This window comes from Lagopus leucura, unplaced genomic scaffold, assembly GCF_019238085.1.
Source record: "Lagopus leucura isolate 7727_CA_CO unplaced genomic scaffold, USGS_WTPT01 Super-Scaffold_797, whole genome shotgun sequence".
NCBI classification, from domain to species: domain Eukaryota; kingdom Metazoa; phylum Chordata; class Aves; order Galliformes; family Phasianidae; genus Lagopus; species Lagopus leucura.
In genome coordinates this window covers 175,535-197,409 of record NW_024962259.1, presented here as the reverse complement: position 1 = coordinate 197,409, position 21,875 = coordinate 175,535, and the positions used below count along the sequence as shown (strand labels likewise).

General features: G+C 50.3%; 3 protein-coding genes across 8 annotated transcripts; 2 read left to right on the top strand and 1 right to left on the bottom strand.

Moving 5' to 3' along the window:
* Positions 1 to 277: 277 nt before the first annotated feature.
* Positions 278 to 9,095, top strand: COG1 (component of oligomeric golgi complex 1). Its single transcript, XM_042865076.1, has 14 exons — positions 278 to 559; positions 631 to 875; positions 1,529 to 1,710; positions 2,084 to 2,254; positions 2,340 to 2,493; positions 3,359 to 3,569; positions 3,714 to 4,484; positions 4,924 to 5,070; positions 5,633 to 5,794; positions 6,053 to 6,180; positions 6,752 to 6,860; positions 7,321 to 7,430; positions 7,535 to 7,610; positions 8,930 to 9,095. Exons 1-14 carry the CDS (start codon positions 293 to 295, stop codon positions 9,068 to 9,070), a joined length of 2,874 nt encoding a protein of 957 aa, XP_042721010.1. The 5' UTR covers positions 278 to 292; the 3' UTR covers positions 9,071 to 9,095.
* On the bottom strand, positions 7,703 to 17,271 carry FAM104A (family with sequence similarity 104 member A). Of its 5 annotated transcripts, none has more exons than XM_042865078.1 (4): positions 17,199 to 17,271; positions 15,693 to 15,789; positions 12,447 to 12,488; positions 7,703 to 10,345 (listed from the first exon to the last, which is right to left on the bottom strand). In XM_042865078.1, the coding sequence occupies exons 1-4, from the start codon at positions 17,243 to 17,245 to the stop codon at positions 10,103 to 10,105; spliced, it is 429 nt and encodes a 142-aa protein (XP_042721012.1). In that variant the 5' UTR covers positions 17,246 to 17,271; the 3' UTR covers positions 7,703 to 10,102. The 5 variants fall into 5 exon arrangements, with proteins under 5 accessions (XP_042721012.1, XP_042721011.1, XP_042721013.1 ...); XM_042865077.1 differs by lacking the exon at positions 12,447 to 12,488 and adding an exon at positions 12,107 to 12,169; XM_042865079.1 differs by lacking the exons at positions 12,447 to 12,488; positions 17,199 to 17,271 and adding exons at positions 12,107 to 12,169; positions 14,592 to 14,724 and having other exon boundaries at positions 15,693 to 15,778.
* A 190-nt stretch (positions 17,272 to 17,461) lies between these two features.
* On the top strand, positions 17,462 to 20,773 carry CUNH17orf80 (chromosome unknown C17orf80 homolog). Of its 2 annotated transcripts, none has more exons than XM_042865170.1 (4): positions 17,462 to 18,527; positions 18,940 to 19,047; positions 19,258 to 19,409; positions 19,890 to 20,773. In XM_042865170.1, exons 1-4 carry the CDS (start codon positions 17,507 to 17,509, stop codon positions 19,950 to 19,952), a joined length of 1,344 nt encoding a protein of 447 aa, XP_042721104.1. In that variant the 5' UTR covers positions 17,462 to 17,506; the 3' UTR covers positions 19,953 to 20,773. The 2 variants fall into 2 exon arrangements, with proteins under 2 accessions (XP_042721104.1, XP_042721105.1); XM_042865171.1 differs by having other exon boundaries at positions 17,463 to 18,527; positions 19,258 to 19,374.
* The last annotated feature ends 1,102 nt before the right edge of the window (positions 20,774 to 21,875 follow it).

Below are 21,875 nucleotides of genomic sequence, written 5' to 3'. Positions count from 1 at the left end.
GCGCTGCGGACAGGACTGGGCCTGCCCCGGAAGCCAGGCGGGAAGGTAGACCCGGTAGCCAGCACCCAAGAGGATCCCGGGCCCGGCGCTGAGACCGAAGCGAGCCCGCAGGTAGAGAGTGTTTCCCCGCATCTCTATTGCCATGGCAACCGGGCGGCACTGTGCCCAGCAAAAAGATGGCGGCCTGCCGCCGGAAATAGCACTGCCTGATTCCAAGATGGCGGCACGCCGCCGGAAGTAGCCCTGCCCGTCTCCAAGATGGCGGCCGCCACGTCACTACCGCCCCGCAGTGATGGCGGCCACGGCGGCTCGGGGCGCGGAGGCCGAGGCTCTGTTCGAGGCTCACACAGCGGCGGAGCTGCGCGAGGCGGAGCGGCGGTTGCGGGCCGGCATCGAACAGAAGCGGGAGGAGCTGCGGCAGATGGTGGGCGAGCGTTACCGTGACCTGATCGAGGCGGCCGACACCATCGCCGAGATGCGGCTGAGCGCCGAGCGGCTGCTGGACTCCGTGCGGGGCCTGCAGCGCGGCGGGGCGACGCGGCCCGGCCCCGCTCCGCCGGTGAGCAACGAGCTGGCTGGGGGGGTTGATGCCTTCCGAGCCCTGCCTTAACGCCGTTTTCTCAACCGCAGGCCCCGCCGCAGGTGCAGGAGAAGCTGTACCGGGCGGCCGCGCAGCTGAAGCTGCTGCTGGACATCCCCGAGCGGGCGTGGAGCGCCATGGAGGCCGGGCGTTACCTGCACGCCGCCCGCCTCTACCTGCTGTGCCGCCACCTGCACGGCCTGCTGCAGCTCGACGCACCCCGCGCCCGCTACAGCCCCGTCCTCGCCCGCTTCCCTATCCTGCTGCGCCAGGTGGCCGCCGCCAGCCACTTCAGGTGGGAGAAGGACGTGTGGTGAACCGGCAGCGGGTGCTTGGGGCCCAAAGGCCAACAGCGTCCTGAGTTGGGTTGACAGCAGGGATTGTCCCCCTCTGCTCTGCCCTGTGAGGTCCCACCCTCAGGATTGCGTCTATGTCGTTGCTGTGAGGAAAGGCTGCAAGTATTCAGATTGGAGAAGGCTCTAGAGAAACCTCAGTTCAGCATTCCAGTGGTTGAAGGGGGCTTATACACAAAAGAGAGAGCAACGTTTTACGTGGGCAGTTAATGATTGGACAAAGGAGAATGGCTTTAAACTAAATAAAAGGAGATCTAGGTTAGATGTTAGGAAGAAATTCTTTACCCACAGAGTGGCAAGGCCCTGGCACAGAGCTGTGGGTATCCCATCCCTGCAGGTGCCCAAGGCCAGGCTTGGGGTGGGACCCTGGATCACCTGATCTGGTGGATGGCAGCCAGCCCACAGCAGGGATTGGAACTAGATGATCTTTAAGGTCAACTGAAGCCATTATAAGTAACAGCAGGCTTCTGCTGTGAGGAATGCAGTACTGAGTAGAGTTTCTGCTCAGAATCTCCTAACCCAACCTACATTTCTGTCAAACAGCAGACCTTCTCCCTGTAGCACTTGGTTACTGTCTGGTTCCTTTCCTTGCCAGATCCACCATCTTGCAGGAGAGCAAGTCTCTGCTGAAGTGCCAGACCGTGTCAGACCAGGCAGTGGCAGAAGCCTTGTGTGCCATCATGCTTCTGGAGGATAGCTCCCCACGCCAGGCCCTTGCAGACTTCCTTCTGGCCAGGAAACTGGCAATCCAACAGCTTCTCAACCAGCCACACCACGGTCAGTACAACAGGGCTGCCTCCTTTTTAAAGTTAGGGTAACCAGCTCTGTTTCTTCTCCATTTTGCCCTGTAGTACCCAAACAGAGAAGTGGGTGGCTTAATCCTGCAAAGCTCAGAGTGGTGGGGTTTCAGCCATGTTGCACTATTGCAGTGGCACTGTGGGTGTCCTGGCAGCTTTTTGCCACAGTGCTGAATTAACAAAGCTCAGGCACTAAAGCCAAGCTTATCTTCAGCCAGGAAGTAGGTGATGCACGTGGCTGAGACACATGCTGTCCAGCCCATTCCTGGAAGATTTCACTGGACCCACAGAGCATTGTCATACTTCTGCTAGAGGGGCTGCCTTCACTGAAAGGCTTTTTCTTTTTTTTGCAGGTGCAGGTATAAAAGCTCAGGTGTGTTCACTGATGGAGCTGCTAACCACTACCCTGTACCAAGCTCACGCACTCTTCTACGTGATGCCTGAAGGGGTGCCACCAGACCCAGCCCTACCCTGTGGCTTACTCTTCTCCACCCTGGAGAGCACTACAGGCCAGCAGCCAGCAGGTGAGCACCCAGCCAGCAGCAGCTCTGTTTACAGGCAGGAGGCTGCCCTGTGCTGAGCTGATTCCCCCATCCCATGTGCTTCTAGGAAAAGGTGGGGTTCTGGAGGATGAGGCAAAGCTGAGCAGCTGGTTCAGGTACCTCCCAGAGTCTGTAGTGGAGTTCCAGCCAACTCTGCGGACCCTGGCGCACCCCATCAGCCAGGACTATCTCAGAGACACTCTGCAGAAGTGGATCACCATGTGAGTGTGACACTCTCCTCCTTCACAGAAGGCCCCTACGAGGTCTCCTTGCTAAGGACAAAACAAAGTCACACACCCCTATGAAGCAAAGCTCTGCTGACTCCCTACTCAGTATTCCTTCACCCCTGCAGTTAAGCAGCCAGAACAGCAGGGTACAGTCTTACTAGGCTATAGCACTCTGTTACAGCAGACCACGCTGGTTAACCCAGGGCTTCATAATATTTATCTAGAGCTGCTTTATACTGCCAAAATCACAAGCAAAGAAAAGGAAAGCAAAGCAAAATCCCTTACCTTTCTCTTTTGGCTCTTGGTCCAGCACCTCCTTCCTCTTCACTGCCCTTCTCCAGACTGTGAGTGCAGACAGAGCCCCTTTATAGGGCATTCAGCTCCCTCCCCAGTTCCCACCACATGGATGGGGACAGCTTTTCCAGCCCCTTAGCAGCCTGGTTACTCATATATTGGTGTCAGTCTTGTGTCATTAACCCATAGAGCTGCTGCTGGGCTGGCCAGCTGGTCCCTGGCATCAGCTGTAGCCCCCTGTGGTGCGTTTATTGGCCATGAGAAGTTTCCCCCTGCTTGCCAGGCTCATAATGAGGGCAATTAGCATAGTGGGGGTGTTCCTAGGGTGCAGCTGGCTTCAATGCCCACAGTAGCCCTGGGTTTCCAATGCAGGGCTTCCTTGCTGGGATTTAGGGTGCAGCTGTCTCACTGAGAGCCAGAGGTTCCCTGAGCCCTGCAGGTGCCTTTGCAGGTAGAGTTTCTTATTGACAGATAAAGAACCCCCCCACCTTGATGTAGTATGTGTTTTCTCCTGGGTTCTCTGGGGTTATTTCTGAGCCAGTCTGAAGTAAAACTCCACCTTCAGGTGCAGTGAGGATATCAGGGCTGGGATCAGCAACCTGCTGGTCTACGTGAAGAGCCTGAAAGGCCTCGCGGGGATCCGTGATGCAGTGTGGGAGCTGCTCACAAGTGAGTCCATAAGCCAGAACTGGGATGTGTTGTGCCGTCGCCTTTTGGACAAGCCTGCTTCCTTTTGGGAGGACCTGCTGCGGCAGCTCTTCCTGGACAGGCTGGAGGTGAGCACTCTGCTGCAGCTTTGCTCTGTTCCCCATCTTGTCTCCAGCATGCCACTGGTGCCAGTTAGAAGCATTAAGTGCGTATCTTAAGTGCTGTGTTACAGGAAGCACCTGTAAAAGCTTGTTTTTTTCCTCATTTTCTAGATACTGACTAAAGAAGGGTTTGAATCCATCTCAAGCAGCTCCAAACAGCTTCTCATCTTAGCCCTGCAGGAACTCGAGGCCAAATCCAACACCTCTGCCTTGAGCAAGCACGTCCAATTTGAACACAATGTGGCCCAGTTCCTGTGGTCAGAGAGCTCCAGCGATCTGCCTTCAGATGCTGCTTGGGTCAACGTGGCAAACCGCAGCCAGTTTACCAAGAGCGGCCTGTCCATGAAGGCCCAGGCGCTCACGCCATGCGTGCAGAGCTTCTGCTCAGCTCTGGACTCGAAGCTGAAAGCCAGGTTGGATGACCTCCTGTCTTACCTTCCTGCTGAGTCTTCAGCCACCAAGGAGCTCGCTCCCACTGTGCAGCCTCTCTCAGCCTTCGACCGCTACGCCGACACCAGCACGGTGGAAGGGCTGCTCCGCGAGCACTGCATTGCCTGCATCCACCACGTGCTGGGCTGTGTGCGTGAAGAGCTCCAGGCTGCACGGGTGGATGCTCGCAGTGATAGCAGGCTCCATGCTGTCCTCTTCATGGCCAGGCTCTGCCAGTCCCTGAGTGAGCTTTGTCCTCACCTCAAGCAGTGTATCCTGGGCCGGTCAGGCAGCGCGGAGACGGCACTGAAGGAAACCCGCTCCACCAAGAAGCTGGGGAAGGGGAAAGTCCAAGAAGTGAATCCTGTGCAAGCCAAGTGGCAGGAGGTGAAGGCAGAACTCCTGCAACAAAGCCTGGCTGCTTACCAGATCTGGAGCTCTGCTGTTACTAAAGTAAGGAGCTGCTTCTCTCATCACAGCTGCTTTCTGTGGGGTTTTAGGAGGAAGTTTTTCACCCAGAGGGTGGTGACACATTGGACCAGGTTGCCCAAGGAGGTTGTGGATGCCTCATCCCTGGAGGCATTCAAGGCCAGGCTGGATGTGGCTCTGGGCAGCCTGTTCTGGTGGCTGGTGACCCTGCACACAGCAGGGGGGTTGAAACTCAATGATCACTGTGGTCCTTTGCAACCCAGACCATTTATGATTCTGTGATTCACTGGCTCAGCTCCCTGTGATTGGTGCTGCTGCTGCTCCCTAGCTGACAGAGGTGGAACCTGGTGGGATGCAGCTTGGGGCGTGAGGGAGGATAGCCTGTCTGTAGGAGAAGGCTGCCTGTCCATGTTTGCTCTCACCACAGTCTTGTGACTCAGTGCATTTGTGTTTTGCACTCTAGGCTCTAGTTCAGTGCTTTACATCAACATTGCTGCTAGACACGGCTGGTTCTGTCTTGGCCACAGCCACCAACTGGGATGAGATTGAAATTCAGGAGGAGGCTGAGTCTGGAAACAGTGTAACATCAAAGATCCGTCTGCCTATGCAGGTATGAGAAAGATTCTCTTGATAAATGCAGAGAAATGATCTGATGGGAGGAGAAAATGTTTGTTTTCCGAAACCACTGCTTTGTCAAAGATTGCTGACCTACCACGCAGTTTGCCTGGCACTATGAGCACAGGGCAGACACTCTGTGGTGCTATTTGCTCTGTGAGACACTCACCTCTTAAGGGCACAGAGGTCAAAGGAAGGAAAATAGCTAGTTGCTGTTATGTATTCAAATGAATAAGATCGGCCCCAGTCCTCTAATGTTGAGCCAAACAAGGATGTATGCCTGGTTTATACATAGAAGCCCACTAGAGAGACTTCACAGAAACTGATTGCTCTGAAGGACAGGACTGCACCCATTGGGCTTCCAGGACTGCTGTAACCAAAAGCAGATTAAAAACCTGTGAAATTCAGATTCGAGCCCTTCTATGGGGGCAGGTAGATCTTTGTGACAGCAACTTTGTTGCCTAGGGTGCAGGGAGCTCAGAAGAACGATGTTCTGCTGCTGACAAAGCTAACATAGCTTACAGACCACATGAAAATAACAGTGTTTTGTTGAACAGCCATCCTGGCACGTCCAGTGCCTCCTCTTCAGCCTGTGCCAAGAGCTGAACCGGGTTGGCGGTCACACTTTGCCAAAGGTCACCTTGCAGGAGCTGCTGAAGGCCTGCATGGCAGAAGTGCTTGCTGCCTATGAAAAGCTCATGGAGGAGAAGCAGGACAAGGTACACGAGTAGGATCAGGCCTGGCTCCGGCCTGCATGAGATGTGGGGATTGCTGGGCAGTATCTGCGCTCCGGTCCCCTGGAAAAGGAAATATCCACCTGGGAGGGCTGAAGGGGTGAGGGCACTCTGCCTCCCTCAGAATGAGGCAGAAAGGGATCTGACAGCAGCCTGTGTGCTCAGAGGGGTTTGGTTGTGCCGGTTGTTTCTTGGGGGGCTGACATTTTCAGTGTCAGTGAAGAGCCCTTTTCCTATTTGCAGAAAGCAGGCAGCTTCCCCATGACGCAGAACAGAGCTCTGCAGCTACTCTACGATCTGCGGTACCTGAATGTCATCTTGACAGTGAAAAGTGAGGAGGCAAAAACCAGCAGGATCAAGCATGACTCCAGGTGCAGTGTAATTCTGAATGCTGGAGACTTACAGCATGTTGTGGAGCCCCAAAGCTGTTTAAACTTGCAGCCTTGCTGTCTGCCAGAACACCCATAGGAGTGGTGCCTGGGCCGTGCAGGGCAGTACAACCTCTGTGCACAGTCACAGGAACTGGCTTCTTCCAATGACTCACAGCTTATCCTCTACGTGTAGGAGTGGGATTCTGCAACTGACAGTTCAGACAGCAGGCTGGTGCCCTCTGCTTTGTATGCACAGTGCGGCCATGTGGTGGCAAGCACACCTTGGGAGGATGCTCCTAAAGAGAACAGTTATAAGCTCCCACCTGGGTTCAAACCTTGAGCTACCGTGGGGAGAAACAACAGCAGGTATTACAGCAGTACCTGGAAGAGCTGAAATCACTCAGCTGATTTTATTCTTTTTCTTAGCAGTTCACATTTTGTTCAGTCACTTCTGCAGGTCGAGGCCCTGGCAGTTCCAGAGCACTCAGTGAAAACATCCCACGGATGTGAGCAGCCATCTTTGCTCACTAGGATGTAAATACTGACAGGCTTTCTTCTGCTCTGCTTGTAGGATTGAGAAGGTGACTGACTTCCTGGAGGGACACATCGATCCATTTGACTTGGATGTTTTTACACCACACCTAAACAGCAACCTTAATCGCCTGGTTCAGCGAACCTCTGTAAGTGCATGAAAAGGAATGCATCCATCAGGAAGCAGTGCTAAAAAACATGATTTGAAGGGTAGTTTGATAAACTGCTTCATGTCCAGAGAGAGCTACTGGCACTTAGTCAGGAATGGGAAGGGTATTGAATACCAGGTGACAAGAAGAGGAGCTTGCTGAGCGGGCTGTATGGCACATAATCACGCATGGAGTTGGCAGAACTTTATCTAACAGGATTTGCTGAAGCCTGTGCAATGTTAATTGGGTTAAGTAGTGCTGAAACAGCCCCAGAACTCAACTATAGTAACAGCAAGCAGCACCAATTAAGAGTTACAAGGAGAGAAGGGAGACAATTTATAGTCAGACTTTAAACCAACCACAAGTACTGTGCAAAGCCATGCCAGTAGGCTCAGCAGCAACATGTTGGCTGGTCAGCTCTGCAGATGCCCTCCTTGCAAACAGCTTTCATACCTTGTAGGTTCTCTTTGGCTTGCTGACTGGGACAGAGAACCAGTACACAAGCAGGAGCGGGGCTCTGGGCTCCCAGGAGCTCCATAATATCTTGCCCTTAGCATCCAGCCAGATCAGGTAAGTTACCCAGCTCTTCTATTCATTCCTACATCTCGTCAGGAAACAGGTCTAGCACTGCTGTTTCCTATGACCAACTGCATTTCTTTCTTCCATCTCTTAAGGTTTGGACTTCTGCCACTCAGTATGTCGAGTTCACGGAAGGCGAAGTCTGCGACCAGGAACACAGAAAGAGCTCAGGTTGGTGAAACAGAGCCATGTGAACTTCTTGCCTGTGCTCGTTGTCCCACCAACAGTAGAGCTTGCAGGGAAAGAAGAAAGCAGCCAGACAGTTAATATTTAACCTGATTTTTATTTTCTGTAAAATGAGAGAACCATTACGGCAACACAGCATGAGATGGGTTGGATTTCCCCTCAACCCTCCAAAGAAACCCGATGGCCCCTGGATATTTTTGGGGCCAGCTTTCTGTGTGGTGAAAAATTAGCAACATCCGTCATGAAAATGCAGTGAAGATCTGCACAGATGAGGTGTTTTGAGATCAATGCATAAAAGGGTTTCATTTAAGTATGGCTGCAGGAAATGTTAAAGGATATTATCTAATTATTTCAACTCCCTTCCAGTGCGATGCTGACCTTTAACTCCTGATGAAGCTGGCCTGGGTATTTCAGCCTGTGTGAACCGAGTGGCTTGCTTCTCTTGCAAAGGCTCTGCCTCGTCTTGTTGCTGTTTTACTGGCAGATAAACGTTATGCTGCCACGTTTCCTCCAGTTTAAAGCATTTGCTTAGGTGGAGCTCCCTGTGCTGAGGATGGAAAGAGCCAAGGGGTACCTTACTGCTACAGGAAGCAGTGATCCATTTTCTTTAGCCATTGATAATCTAATAATCAAATTGATGTTTCTGCAGCCAGGATGGAGGAATAAAGACCTGGCTTTATCAAAGCAGAGTGGTACTCGAGCTGCTGGCACTTACACTGCAGTCCTTGTTCTCTTATGATTTAGAAGTACTAAAAAACAGATACAGTATCAGGGTTATTTAAAAAGCCCAAAGCTTAACAGTAAGTGTATTCTTTACCTCTTCCACCTCAGCTGTAGTAGCGTGTAGAAGTGTGCAATGATGTTTGTCTTGCTTCCACCACTCCCCAGCCATGGCTATGGAGTACATGGACATTCTGCATTCACTCCACTCTGCAGAATCACTTGTTCCTTTTATCAGAACAGTTCTAGGGAGGTTAAAGTTGGCAATTACTCAAGAGCAGCTCTCTACAAAAAGCCACAGCTGTGCTTCTACTGTTGTTGCACCACTGTTCTGAGCAACAGTCTTTTCCTTACTGCAGATTACTGTGTTTGAGCACTGAATGACTCCTGTGTAGTTGCTAACACGAAGAAGCTGTGCATCCACCTCTCAGAACAACCTTTCACTGCTTGTCCTTGCAAAGCCAGTTTGGTTGTCTGGAAACAGCTCTTCTGCTGTAGTCTGTACCCCCTTGCAGCTACTGTAGATGAGGGTTTGGTCAAAGGTGTGCTGTCCTCATTCCTGACTCTCTTGTACTTAAAAACAGGTTCCACCTCCTGCGTTCACAAGAGCAGAAGACGAGGCCTTGCGCCCTGGCTCCTTGTTCAGGCAACTTGTAACTGAGGAGGAAGACACAGCTGCATCTTCTCTCTTCAAGCTGGGATGGCTTTCTGGCATGACCAAGTGATTCAATAAAAGAGTTCCTCTCTGCATTTGTCTTCACTGCAAAGCTCCCCCTGCAGCAGGGACTGGGGACACCTCCACAGGTGTTGTCAGAAGAGCAGCACTTCCCCTCCTCAGCCAGGTGGTAGCATGCCACTTAAACCAGGAACAGGTCAGGACAGTCCTTGCACTCTGGCTGCTGAACCAGAGCTCTAGCTACTCTTTTACTTCCTATTCCTTCAGAGTTGTTAACTTTAAAAGTCAAGTTAAAGAAATCAAACTACACGATGTAACAGAAGACAAAACATTTCACAGCTAGAAATTGGAATTAGAGCAATGTAAGATTCCTCTTTCCTTCAAAAGCTCCTCCCCAGGCTACTCTATGCTTTCCTCAGCAGATACCACGTGTCTGCTCACTAAATGAAACCAGCAGGCATCTGGTATTTTGGCTACAGCTGCCTAAGCTTTCCTGGTTCTAGTTTCACAATTTATTTTCAATACTGCAACAGTAAAGATAAAGCAGGCAGGGCTCATCACAGCCCAAACCTGGTGGAGAGCTTACAGCTACAGCAGTCCTACAGCACTCCTGGGACAGCATTTACTGTCTTATTACCTCTAAATGCTCAAAAAATTATTTTCCCAAATACATTTTTTACTGGTTTATTGAAATAAAAAAAAAAAAAGACTTATAAAACTGAAGATGAACGCTGGAAAGAATTTTACACAGAGCAACAAATCGCTAACAGATTAGGCAGTCCACTGGAATTGGACGTTATGCAATCCTATATCACAGATGTGGATTCCTCAGTCTCCTTTTGACACGTACTTTAAAACCACCCCAAAAAGAATCCTATAAAAATTGCTTCAAAGCCCCTTTTGCATTGCAATAGTGCAGCAGACCACAAGTAAACAATTTCCTGTTAACCTGTTATTTCATTTCAAATATAGACTGAAAAGGCAACAGGCGTTTTGTGCAATTTCATTTTAACAAACTAAGTTGAAATATCCAATCTACACAGTGCTGTCCCTTCACAGAAGGCAAGGAACTGCTGGTTCATCATGTAGGAGGGCGTCCGCGGCTCTGTAAGCTGTGGAAGTGGGCCTCCTTCAGGATCTGGTTGATGTGGAAGTAAGGACCTTGACTTAGTGCAGACTGCTCATGGAAGGGCTGAGAGGAGACAGGGCTGGATCCCGTCACTGCGGGGTTCAGGCTGGGTTCTGGGCCGCTCGCTCTGTCAGGGCTGTTGATGCTACTGCTACTGCAGCTGCTGCTGCTGCTGCCGCTATCGCTGCTGGAGGACTGAGACAAAGAGAATGTTAGCAGCACAACGACACCTTTTCCTCTCCTGTCCGCAACGAAACGCCTCAGTTAAGCAAGCAGTCTTGACAGCAAGTCCCTCCCTTCCAGATTTTTAGGCTCGCATTCAGCCTGATGGACGAAAGAAATCGACCGAGTGCTTTCTTGGCATTCATAGCTGCAGTTATTGCCGACACATGAAAAGCATCACAGAGCTGAAGGGATGAGCAAGCTTTCACCCAGAGTTTCACTGACCTCCAGTTCAAACCTCGTGCTTTAAGCCCATCAGCTCTGTCCCCGTGACCCACATTTTAGCACTAGTGAAGTTTGCTGAATTCATCCGAGAACTGGAAAATAAAGAACGTCCCTGCACAGCCACACGCGTCAGTAAAGGCAGGCAGGGCCTGGGGAAAAAGCTGCACCAGCCTTACGTGAATCACTTCTGGTTCAGCAGACATTTTAGGTAAGCACCATGCAAAGCATTTTGCTAGAAGTCAGGTGTTTTTTATTCTAAAATGTGATCTGAAGCATCCAAAGCAAGACTGTTAAAGTGAGGCGATGCCCAGGGTAGGTCTGACACCTCTACATGCATACAGCTCTTCTCCCAGTGCAGCACTGGGACTGCAGTGTTAGCTGTCAGTTCTCCATGCCAATTTACTTGACACAGCAGTGAAAGAATGACAGCCATCTAGTACCTCCACACACAGAGGAGAGAGAGAACTTAAGCTTGAGCTCACATGGAGGACAAGGTTCAGCATTTGGGATGAACACACTCCATGGTAATAACTGCAAGAGCATTAGCCATCACCGTCAGTGTTTCAAAGACTTAAAACTGTTTGGTTTGTACCATTTTAGGGGCTGCTAATGAAGGGCCTCCATTAGCTACAGCTGAAATACTTGAAAGCCAGGCTGGATGTGGCTCTGGGCAGCCTGGTCTGGTGGTTGGTGACCCTGCACACAGCAGGGGGTTGAAACGAGATGATCACCGTGGCCCTTTTTCAACACAGGCCATTCTATGCTATGCTGTTCAGGACAACACTGCAAAGATTCAGGTGCTTAAGAATCAGCAGGTGACGTTACTTTGCCATCCTGCAAGAAGGAAATTCAAACAAGCAGCCACTGCAAATGACAGCAGCTAAAAAAAACCATTTTGGTAAGCGTCAAGTTGAAACCACAGAAGTCAGAGCTTGGCAGCAGCAGCAGAGGAAGATAAATTTAAGGAAATCAACTGCAATTTAACAGTTGGCACCACATCCAGAAAGTCTCACTTAAGGGTAAATCTAAGAACAGTGCAAACTGCATCTGTGAGAGGCTTGGGAAGGCACGTACAAATTGGGGGTGGCTCACGATGCCAGCTGGAAGCCCCACGGCACCAATTCCACGAGCCATCGTCACGATTCAGCCATGTAAGTTCCCTTGTTTTGCTAAGCACTAAAAAACGCTTCTGTGCTTCAGTTCTGTTAGAGGACATCAAGCAAGACAATGGTAGTGAGGCTGCACCCGTGCTGGTGTGTTAGGTTCAGCTAGCAAGGAGAAAACAACAACAAAAATACGCGAAGTCATTCTTAAGGAAGCAGCAGATGCGACTCCATGAGCAACCCTTTCTACTGCTACTGACACTCGAGAGGGGGAGAACACCAGAAGGACAGAGAGGAGCAGCGAAATGGCACCTGCTGGGCCATCTCATTTTGCATAGAAGCACAAATACTGAAACGCAGTGCTGTTATGCCCAATGAGTCACAGCAGCCTTGGAGAGAAACCCACCGCACAGGACACTTTGTTTCCTTTTAGTCTGTGTTCCTTACTGTTTTTCGTTACAGCCACCTTCTGAAAATCAAGGCAAAAGTCAAAATGAGAACCTAGCATCGCTTACTGCCCAAGTTTTGTATCTCAGCAGAACAAAAACATTTTAGAGCCGTTAGCAACGATTATTTTCACACATTACTGATTTATTTTTGAAGCATAGACTGTGTCCTGGGACGTGCTTCCTACATCTAAGGCTGTTGGCAGCTCTGGTTTGTCAGACTCTTTATTTCCATTTCTCTAATGCAAAAATTCACTAGCACGAAGCCCCTTTATAGCCCAAATCATGTCATGGACCTACCATTTCCCCAGGCTGTGGTGCACATTCTGTTACGCATTTGGACTACAATTAGACAAAAAAAGAATCCTTAAAGTCATCATGGCAGCAATGACAGGCATCTACACAATGAAACAAAGGTTTAAGCAAAAGGGCAGAAGAAAGCCCTGTGAGAGTTTATGAGCATCTGAAGCACCAAAAGGGCTCCTCCCTCATCAGCCCCCCGTAGCATAACACAAGTTTCACCTGGACATTTGCTTGGAAACTATTTACCTGCATCCATCTGCTGATCTGTGATGCTGTGTCTCAACCACTAAGGGCAAAAACTCGAGAGCAGCATGATCTAAGCTGAATTTAACAAAGAATTAATCTGGTTCCATTAAAATTTAGACCAGCCCTTCCTCAGCATGGTAGTAGAGTGGCATAGAAGTTTTTCTGTAGCATTGCAGCTATTTGAGAGAAGCAACTGCTGCCTTGTGTCAGCAAACTCCAACAGCAATATCTGAGGAATCCCATCATCAGTCAGGCTAACAGAAAGGAATCCTAAGAAACTGGGTTCAGGAAGGAAAAGAGTTGCTGGAACACTGCAGGCTCCCTTCCTTCCAAGGGGAAAAAAAAAAACAAAAACACAGAGCAAAGGGCTTTTTTCCCCAGTGATTCCCAGGCTGCAGAACACAGTGCTGCATTCCCTCAATTCCCCACATAACAGCTCCTCAGCAGATCCACTGCAGCTCTGCCTAACCTGCCATACAGGCTAGTCGAAACAGCAGAGCCTTGCTGAAGTAATCAGCAGGTATCTGTGCAGACAAGAAAGCTAACCTGCTGGTAAATGGAGAAGATAGAGGACAGGATGAACAGGAAACAAAGCGCAGTGGCAAATGCTCTGCTTTGCTAACATCCACCGTGGTTGTATGTGTGCTTATGGACTGAACTGCAAAGCAGTTTCCCACAGTTGTCACCTGGGAGAGCAGGAGTGGTTTGTTCTGAGAGCAGGAGGAGCTGCACATCATCACAGCAATTCGCCAAGAGGCAGCACTGATGGCTGCTGAAGAACAGCTCTGCTTCCCAGCTGTGTTAAGTCAAGCTCAAGCCCCAGATGAAAACAGCGACCCCCCCTTCCCATTACACACAGCTCACAAGAGGGCTGTGACTCCAAGCAAGGACTGAGTGATGCCATCAAATGACCCACATGAACAGCCACCATCTAACACTTGGCTATCAGCTATAGAGAACAAGACAAAACACAGAAAGGGCTGCCGTGAGCCAGGTTCTATTTGAGGACTACAGCCGGCTGGTTTTTGCACCGAGGTGATGCAGGTCAATCACCCTGTGAGAAGGAAAGCCAACTTTCAAATGAAGGGAGGCAAAAGGAATCAGAGCTCTAGCCAGCATGAGACAAAAAGCAGGTGTGGGTGCCCTCAGATGGAAGCACACCATCTTTCATATTCCTCTCCTACAGCTGCTGGGGGCTTTGAATCAGGCAGAGCTCCTCTTGCAAACCACGTATCACAAAACTAAGTGCAAGCATTACAAAGTGGCAACAGTTTCAAAGTGACACCAATCGGAAGCACTTGCAAACTGCAAGCACCAAAATGTCTCCACTTGGTACAGGAAGTCCTCAAAGAAACATTGAATACTGATTTAATCTCAGGGCTTTAATCTCTGAGCATGCTCAGTTCAGTGAGTCAACACCACAAGAAAACAAGCAGGGGAAAAAAAAAATGAAATAAAAAAAAGAGCTCTGTTCATCAGTAAAAACACATGGTGAATTTTGTTCCCTTGAGAAAGGGAACATTGATTTCTGCAGAACTGTGCCCAGCACACACATTCCTCATTCCAGCAGCACCAGGAGGATCCCCTCGCCTGCACATCAGGGTTTAATGTGTTAAAGCATACTTCTGCAACGCAAGTGCATGCATGAAGCAGGAATCTTAATGTTAGCTTCAGCCACTGAACTCTGCTCTGACTCTGCCAGCAGCAGGGCGGGCGGCTCAGACCCATGCTGTTCACTCACAGGCACCCCAAACAAAACAGCAGTTAAGGACAGAGGGAAGGGCATCTGCTCCCACGTGTCTGCTACGAGGCTGTTCCCACTGCTGTGTTTTAGTGGCTTCGCCCAGCCAAACATCAAGTGCTCACAGGACAAGCAAAGGTGCTTCTGCCACTCACCATGAAGGTTTTTCCTGATATTCTCAATTTCATTACTCCCATTTCAATCCCTTGTTCCACACTAAATTCTTCCTCCTCCCGCCACAAAGCTTGTTTAGCCATTAACTACTCTACACACGAAGAGGTGTTCCACCTGTTGGACAAGTGATTCTGTGTCAGCTGGCAGGCAGCTATCCATGCTTCTACCCGTTATACCCAAGAAGCAAAACCAACTCCAACCCAGCAAGTCCTACATTTGGCAAAAACAACACAGCTAACAGCAATATCTCCCATCAGAGCAACCTCCCTCGTGATGGACATCTCAGCTGCACAGTCCCACTTATCACAGCAGCCACTGGTAAAACTGTGCTGGCTAAAAGAAAGCCTCCCTCACAGAAGTGATGGTGGGATAGAGAGGCTGACATCATTTTAAGTCTAAGTATGCATTTGAAGGCATTGCTACGTGATAAAAGATAAGCTGCTCAGGTACAGAGCATACCACATGTGGTGCAAAGCATATCTAGTGGTTCAATGTAACAATATCTTGTGATTACTTATTAAGGTCAGTCTTCAGAGAGAGGGGGCTCCATAAAAAAAAAAAAAAACAAACACTTTAAAGTCTTAAAAGAAATCCATTTCATAACTTGCAGGGACACAAACTAACAGGCACCCTCTGCAGTGCAAGCTCCTCTCCATTAAAGCTTTGCAGTAAAACTACACTGCTAACTAGAAATGCACCCAGTGAACCTGCAGGTGATTAATGCAGGCAACAATGCAGGAAATCTGGTGGCAGCGTGAAAATCAGCATCTTTTCATTTATATTTCTTTTTTAAATCTCAGATGCTAGCAAGTGACACCATGCTAGCACACCTGCTGTGTGAGGAACGAGACCACAGCAGACAGAAGCCTTCTGGTCAAACATAGCATGTTTTCCAGTGAAAAGTGTTGATATCCAAGCTGCATTTTACAGATTTGAGCCTCTGATACATAACAGAGTTTGTGTCGTACACAAAGGCAAAACAGGCCTTCATCAACAACTCCCTACGAATGCAATTTCATCAGATAATCCAACTATTCAACTCAGCATTAAAGGAAACTAAATCTGTCCAAGAAGGCTCTCACCTCAGTGTCCCAAGAGTCCTGAAGGACAGTATTCCTGGTACTACGTTTGGTCTGTGGAATATGACTGTCATCTTCATTGCCATTGCGCCTCCTCTTCCTGAGGAAAGATCAGGGAGAAAGAAGAGAAAAAAAGATTATCAGCCCCCTGCTGTACTGCTGGTTTTGTCCTTCAAAGGTGATTCTTCAGAAGAAAAATACAAGAGGAAAACTCATTAAATTAATGACAGATGCATCTAAACCTCCAGTGTGTCGCGGGCATCATTTTCTCTTTTTAGCTGTTCTCTATGGAGAAAACCCTCCTCCTCACCAATTAGTCAGGTTGATGTTTCATACCAGTTTAAGGGTCAAGGACTTGCACTGGCCATTAAAAAACAGTGCTGAGCATCTCTCTAAACAAATTTCTTCGACAACTCTCAGCCTTGTAACCGCTCTCAGTGTTCAGGCACATCTATAAATAAGCCTGGGACTTTGGTAAACATCTGACAGGCTGAAAAGAGCAGCTGGAAAAAGCAGTGATCACACTTTCAATAAACAGCCAGTTACTTTCATCTTGTTGACGTGAGTCTACAATTGGAGCCTGTGACGACTTTCTTCAGTCTCCCAACTCAGCATCTGCAATCAAATCATACTCCTGAACCATGTTTATTTTTTGCATTCTAGAAGAAAGGTTTGCTTGATGTTAAGGTGGAAAGCACATCCTAGAAGACAAATCCTTCTCCTATTCGGATCTATTTGCATCCTCTTATGACATCAGCGCTGCTCTACAGCAGCTTAGCAATAACAGCAGCTTAGAATCCCTGTGAACCGCTGTCCCTCAGTGTCAGCAAAACCTGGCTGTTAACGTCAGGTGATTTTTCCCACTATGGGAACACAGTTGGTCCGCCAGACCCTCAGTATGCTGAGCGTTATACAAACACTAGGAGAAAACCACTTTGATAACTGAGGATTAACACACATAAACACACTCAAATGAGTCAAAACAGACTCAGGCAAGATATTTATAACTGAATCTTTCTGGCTGAAAAGCTGCAGCAGCAGCCTCGGCCCACGCCTGCAGACCAGAAGTTGCCTCCTGCCTCTCCCTCCCTCGGGACGGCCACAGCGCGGCTGCCTGACGCCCACCTCAGCATCCCATGCTGTCACAGCGCCCTACTGAGCAGAACCACTCCCCGCCCCGCTGCAAACACGCTGTGTCCCCACACAACCACCCCCACTCTGCCATTCCGCCCCCCAGCCCAGCTCCCCCCCCTCACCCCCAGCTTCCTGCTGCGGCCTCAACCCCCCCCAACACCTCGATACAGACAACTGCCGTCCCAGCACGCAGCTCAGCCCCCAGCCAGGCCATCCTCACCGACCACAACGCTCCCGTTCGCTCCCACAGCCGTTCCCCACCTCCCCCCACAAACCCGCGTCGCCAGCAGGCCAAGACCCTCTCAGGCCCGCCTCCGCCTCAGGCCGCGTTCCCTTTTCCCTTCCTCTCCCTCCTCGCTCAGGCCGCGCTCCCACCTCTGCCTGGCCCCCCGCTCGCTGGGCAGCGGCTGCCGGCAGCTCATGGCGGGCACAGCCCGACGGCCGCGGTGCGCTCCGACGCCGCTGAGGAGCTCCGGCACCGCTCGACTCCTACCGCCGCTTCCGGCGTCTCCACCTCCCGCACATGCGCGCCAACCGCCTTAACCCCACCTTTATCTTTATGCGCGTGCGCGACGCTCGCCTTAGCCCCGCCCCGATCGCTGTGCGCATGCGCACTTCGACCCCCTGAGGCCCTCTCGTTGAGGGGTGTCTGCCGCGCCGCCTGACGGAAAAGCGGCCCTACCATGGCCGAGGCCTCGCCGGGCACGGAGCTCTGCCCGCACTGCCGGCGGCCCTTCAAGCGGCTCCGTGCTCATCTCCCGCACTGCAAGGCCGCGCCCGGCCTGGAAGCGGAGGGAGACTGGCGGCGGGAGGAGGCGGCCCTGAGGAAGAAGAGGAAGCGGGAGGCCGCGGCCCGGCCTCGGGTGGAGGCCCAGGCGCTGGTGGAGGCCGAGGCCCGCGATGTGGCGCAGTCCCTCGACCTGCTGCCCGAAGAGGTGGCGGGAGTCCCGGAGAAACTTCGGGATGGGGTGAAAATAGTGATCGAAAATCACCGCGTCAAGGTGGTGAGGGGAAGGAGCGGCCCTGGGGGGCAGTGCGGGGCTGGCTCCAAAGCGCCGCGATCAGCCGAGCTCGAGGGAAGAAGTGCCCCGAAAGCAGCGCACGTGGAGGTGCCTGGCCACAGAGCTCCCGGCTCAAAGGGAGGAAAAGACACCGGTTTAAATGCGGTTAAAACATGTGGGCTGCACGGTCACCCTGAAGCTGACGGCAGAAGGAGCCCCTCTGACCTCGCTCAGCAGGAGGGAACAGACAAAACCCTGACAGAAGAGAAGCAGGTGTACGTGGAAGCTGCTGTGGAATACAAAGCCCCTCTTTCTGTTTTGCACGCCCAGAACCTCCATCTGTCAGCAAGACAGGATTGGAGAGGTCACAAGGAAGGGACATCCAAAAATTACCTAACCGGCATACAAATGCTCAGTGTGAACAAGAAGCAGATGGCTGTCGTTTCCGAGCCCATCCTGAATGCGGGGAGGGACAGCAGGCTGGCTTTGGACCAGTCCTTGCTCCACACCTCCAAAAGCCAACCCATCTGTCTCCCCCAGGCCTCTGGCAGAAGCACACAGTCAGGTGCCGTGGGTTTGGAGTGGTTTCCAGACTTACATTCTAATTATCACAGTTTGAGCATGTTTCCTGAGAAGTCTATTCAGGATGATGTGGGGATCACAATGAAGACACCAAAGGGCAATTTCTCAGAAGGACATCAAGGTAACGTTAGAAACAAAAGTCTGCTGCTGAGATCTGCTGTACTGCCAGGCTGAACTGTGAATGGAAGAGGAGGGGTAGGAAATGCTGAGGATGTCACTGAGTTTTCAACAAGTGATCTGGATCAGATCTGAACAGGTCTAAGTCTAAGAACATTACCTATCCAGCTTTCTCACCCTAGAAAACCAAGGGTTTGTGTTTTTAGGTTTGACTCTTGCACACCAGGGCCAGCAGAGCCACCTCGCTTTGTGGGAGGAACAATTTGCTCTTCCTTTCTGAGCAACCTCAAGGTCAAGGCACTTACAGATACACAAGTTACCAGCTCCATGCTCAACACTCATAGCAGAAAGCGCAAGCACAGCATGTATTGGCCTCAGTTTCCTCCCTCTGACCATTCTGACTTCTCATTTTGCAGGTCCTCTCTCAGAAAGGCACCTGATGGATGTAAGGCTGGGGGAGCTGCCCATGTGGCTCACCACCTGTGATTTTTCTCCCCGGGGGCTGCTTGGAGGCGTGCAGAAAGGTGAGGCTAAGTTTGTAGCTCTTGTGGCAGAAACATCCCACTTTACCTGATAATGTGCTGCTGCAGCCTGGTCCAAGGGGCCAGTCTAGGTCTCTGTAAAAAAGTAAATCAAGAGACCCAACCTTCTGGCTTAGAAAGGCACACAGAAGCCAATCAATCGACTCCATGGGACCAGTACACGGTTTGACCCTCGTGTTTCTATTCCAACAGTTTGGAGCAGTTATTACAACAAATACATCAACGTGAAGAGGGGTGGAGCAGCTGGAATCTCCATGCTCCTCGCTGGATACTGTGTCCTCAGCTACAGCTGGAACTATCAGCATATCAGTAAGATTTCCTTCTTGGTATCTGTCTTATTTCAGGTAATTCCCCTTCTGCAAAAGCTGCTATGATTATTTAATAGTCACGTTATTTTAGGCTCAGAAGTAATTTAAATACTTCATCAGTAAAACTAGTATCAGAGCTCAAGGAAGAGCATTCTGATTCAGCTTAGGAAAGCAGAGGAATTTTGTAAAAGTGGTGGTAACAGCAATTTGCAGCTTCTCTCTAGCTAGAGCCAGGAACAGCCAGCAGCACTCTTCTCCCTTTGCTCCATGCGTGGCTTGAGATATTCCAGCTCATTCCCTGGATTTACTCATAAATGACACAAAGGATTAACTGGTGTCTGTAGTTTCTCCACCAGGACTTGCTCCCACGTGCAGCTTTATAGTAGGTAAACAACGAAGGCTGTAGTCAGACTCCTGCTCATCACTGCTGGGCAAAGTACTCTTGTCATACGGTCCCTGAGCACAAGGCTGTGCTAACTTTTATTTTTTATTATTTCCCCAACCCTTTTTTGCTAGAGTGCAATCGCTGGCGCAAGTACCACTGAAGAGGCCGCAACAACACCCAGGAAAGAGTGGTAAATGTTTGACAGAATCAGCACAAGCTCCTGGGACCAACAGGGTTTGAATCCTCAGTGAAACAGCAGAGGCCCATTTCCTGCCAGAGACAGGCTCTCGAGCTGTTGGTAGTGGGAGGGTGCTTTTCAGCCATAGAGGGGTGTTGCTGACAGCCTGCAGTCACTGCTCTGGGGTCAGTGTTTAGCACTGAAAGAGAAGAAGGTGTTAAGGCAGCTCCTCAGATGTCTGAATGCAGTAGATTTCCTGTGGTATTTGGCAAAGTATGTGGTAGATCATTGCAGATGGGGGTTAATAAGTAACCAGAATAACCATTGCCTTAAGTTATCAGGGCTGTACCAAGCACTGAGCACCTTCTACTTTCTTCTTGCCCCAGTAAGCAAGATTATGTTTGTAGTTAACTTGTGAAAGGAGAGCGATGCCTGCAGAGGCCTTCTACAGAGGGGCTCCTGCTTCCCTTAAGCACTGCCTGTGGGTCTACCTGGGCTCTGAGACAGCTACAGGAAGGATCTTTGTGGAGGTTTTAAAGCAGCAGCACTGAGAACACAGTGCCCTATTTCTGGAGGAAGAAAATCCATTGGATTAGCTGTTGTGCCCAAAGGGCAAACCGACATCAGACAAATGAGGACAGTTATGAGAGTGCTAGTTGTAGCCTGCCATCCTCAAACGTGTCTGGAAAAGGGTTGGTCATGTTACAGGCACAAAAGCAGGCAAAAAAAAAATAATAAGTGAACTCCTTATTTTAAGTGGGGTGCAGGAGAACTGTGTCAGAGGTGTTTCACAAAGAACTCCCTTCTCACCAGCAATAAAGTCCTTGTGAATTTTTCTTTCCTGTTTTGTCCTGTGCATTCTTCAACATGGTGATTTCTTGCTTACTTCCGACGTGACCAGCACACCCCCACTTTCCTCTGACCCAGGCACAAGCCATTCCCACCCTCCTTCAGGCTTTGGGCTGGTAATCTCCTGGTGCCATCTCCCTGCTGCACCAGTCCAAGCGTAGCCACATTCCAGCTGTGCAGGAGGGGATGAAGGCAGTGACTGCTGTGGGAATAGTGAATTCCATTGAGGAAGATGTGATTTCTCTTTTGCTGCTCAGGCACATAGCTGTAAGAGCAAGTGTTGAGCATAGCCAACAGGCTTTTCTAGTCCAGCAGCTGTCCTGGTGGCCTGTCTGGCTCCATCATGTTGTACATCTCCCTCTGTCTTCCTTCTGCTTTCCCTGTGAGCGCTCATTTCCTCAGCAGGATTTCCATTTGGTTCTTCCCACACTTGCCAGCATAGTGACCTTTCTGTCTGCGCTGGGGAAGGAACAGAGAGAGGCAGGCATCAATTTTGTGATAGATCAACCCTGTGTTGTTTTACCACGTGTTCTTGTCCCATCGTTTCCAAGTGAGTGGACTAATGGAGCTATACCTCATCTGACACAGCTTGTGCCTATAAGAAACAGCCTAAGGCTTATTACTACAACAACCCCCTGCCTCCAAGACTGCTTTCCACAGCTATTCTACTGTGTGCCAAGTGTTTACAATCAAGGAAGTCTCCACATTATCACTTGCAGTCCTTAGCTCATCTTCTAGGGACTGCTGTCAGTCAGCCCCAGGCATGGCTAGATTCACAAAACCACTTTCAGAAAGCCCCCCACAGCTCGTGCTGTCCCTCTCTCCCGCTCCTCCAAGCTGAGATCATTGTTCCCAAACCTCCCAACCCCAGCATCACTCACCTCAAAGCAGATGCCTGGTTCTGGTGGGCACTGTAGGATGATGGAACCATTGCTGGGGTTCCTGGGCTGCACTGCCAGGGACTGGGTGGTGCTGGTGACTAGCAGCTGGGGCTCTGCAGGTGACACATCTTTGCATCCCCTCTCCCCCCTGGCAGCAGGTCCTAACCATGCCTATCTTCTGAGGACATTCTGCTCCCTGGTGGGGACAT

Bases quoted from the DNA above. Each gene is read 5' to 3' on its own strand.
- COG1 (XM_042865076.1), top strand. From the start codon at position 293: ATGGCGGCCACGGCGGCTCGGGGCGCGGAGGCCGAGGCTCTGTTCGAG. The intron at 2,494-3,358 runs GTGAGTGTGACA...CTCCACCTTCAG, and splicing joins CTGCAGAAGTGGATCACCAT to GTGCAGTGAGGATATCAGGG. The intron at 6,181-6,751 runs GTGCAGTGTAAT...CTCTGCTTGTAG, and splicing joins AGGATCAAGCATGACTCCAG to GATTGAGAAGGTGACTGACT.
- FAM104A (XM_042865077.1), bottom strand. From the start codon at position 17,245: ATGAGCTGCCGGCAGCCGCTGCCCAGCGAGCGGGGGGCCAGGCAGAG. The intron at 15,790-17,198 runs GTGGGAGCGCGG...ATCTTTCCTCAG, and splicing joins GAGCGGGGGGCCAGGCAGAG to GAAGAGGAGGCGCAATGGCA. The intron at 12,170-15,692 runs GTGAGAGCCTTC...CTTGATTTTCAG, and splicing joins AGGACTCTTGGGACACTGAG to AAGGTGGCTGTAACGAAAAA.
- CUNH17orf80 (XM_042865170.1), top strand. From the start codon at position 17,507: ATGGCCGAGGCCTCGCCGGGCACGGAGCTCTGCCCGCACTGCCGGCGG. The intron at 19,048-19,257 runs GTGAGGCTAAGT...CTATTCCAACAG, and splicing joins GCTTGGAGGCGTGCAGAAAG to TTTGGAGCAGTTATTACAAC. The intron at 19,410-19,889 runs GTAATTCCCCTT...CTTTTTTGCTAG, and splicing joins TGGTATCTGTCTTATTTCAG to AGTGCAATCGCTGGCGCAAG.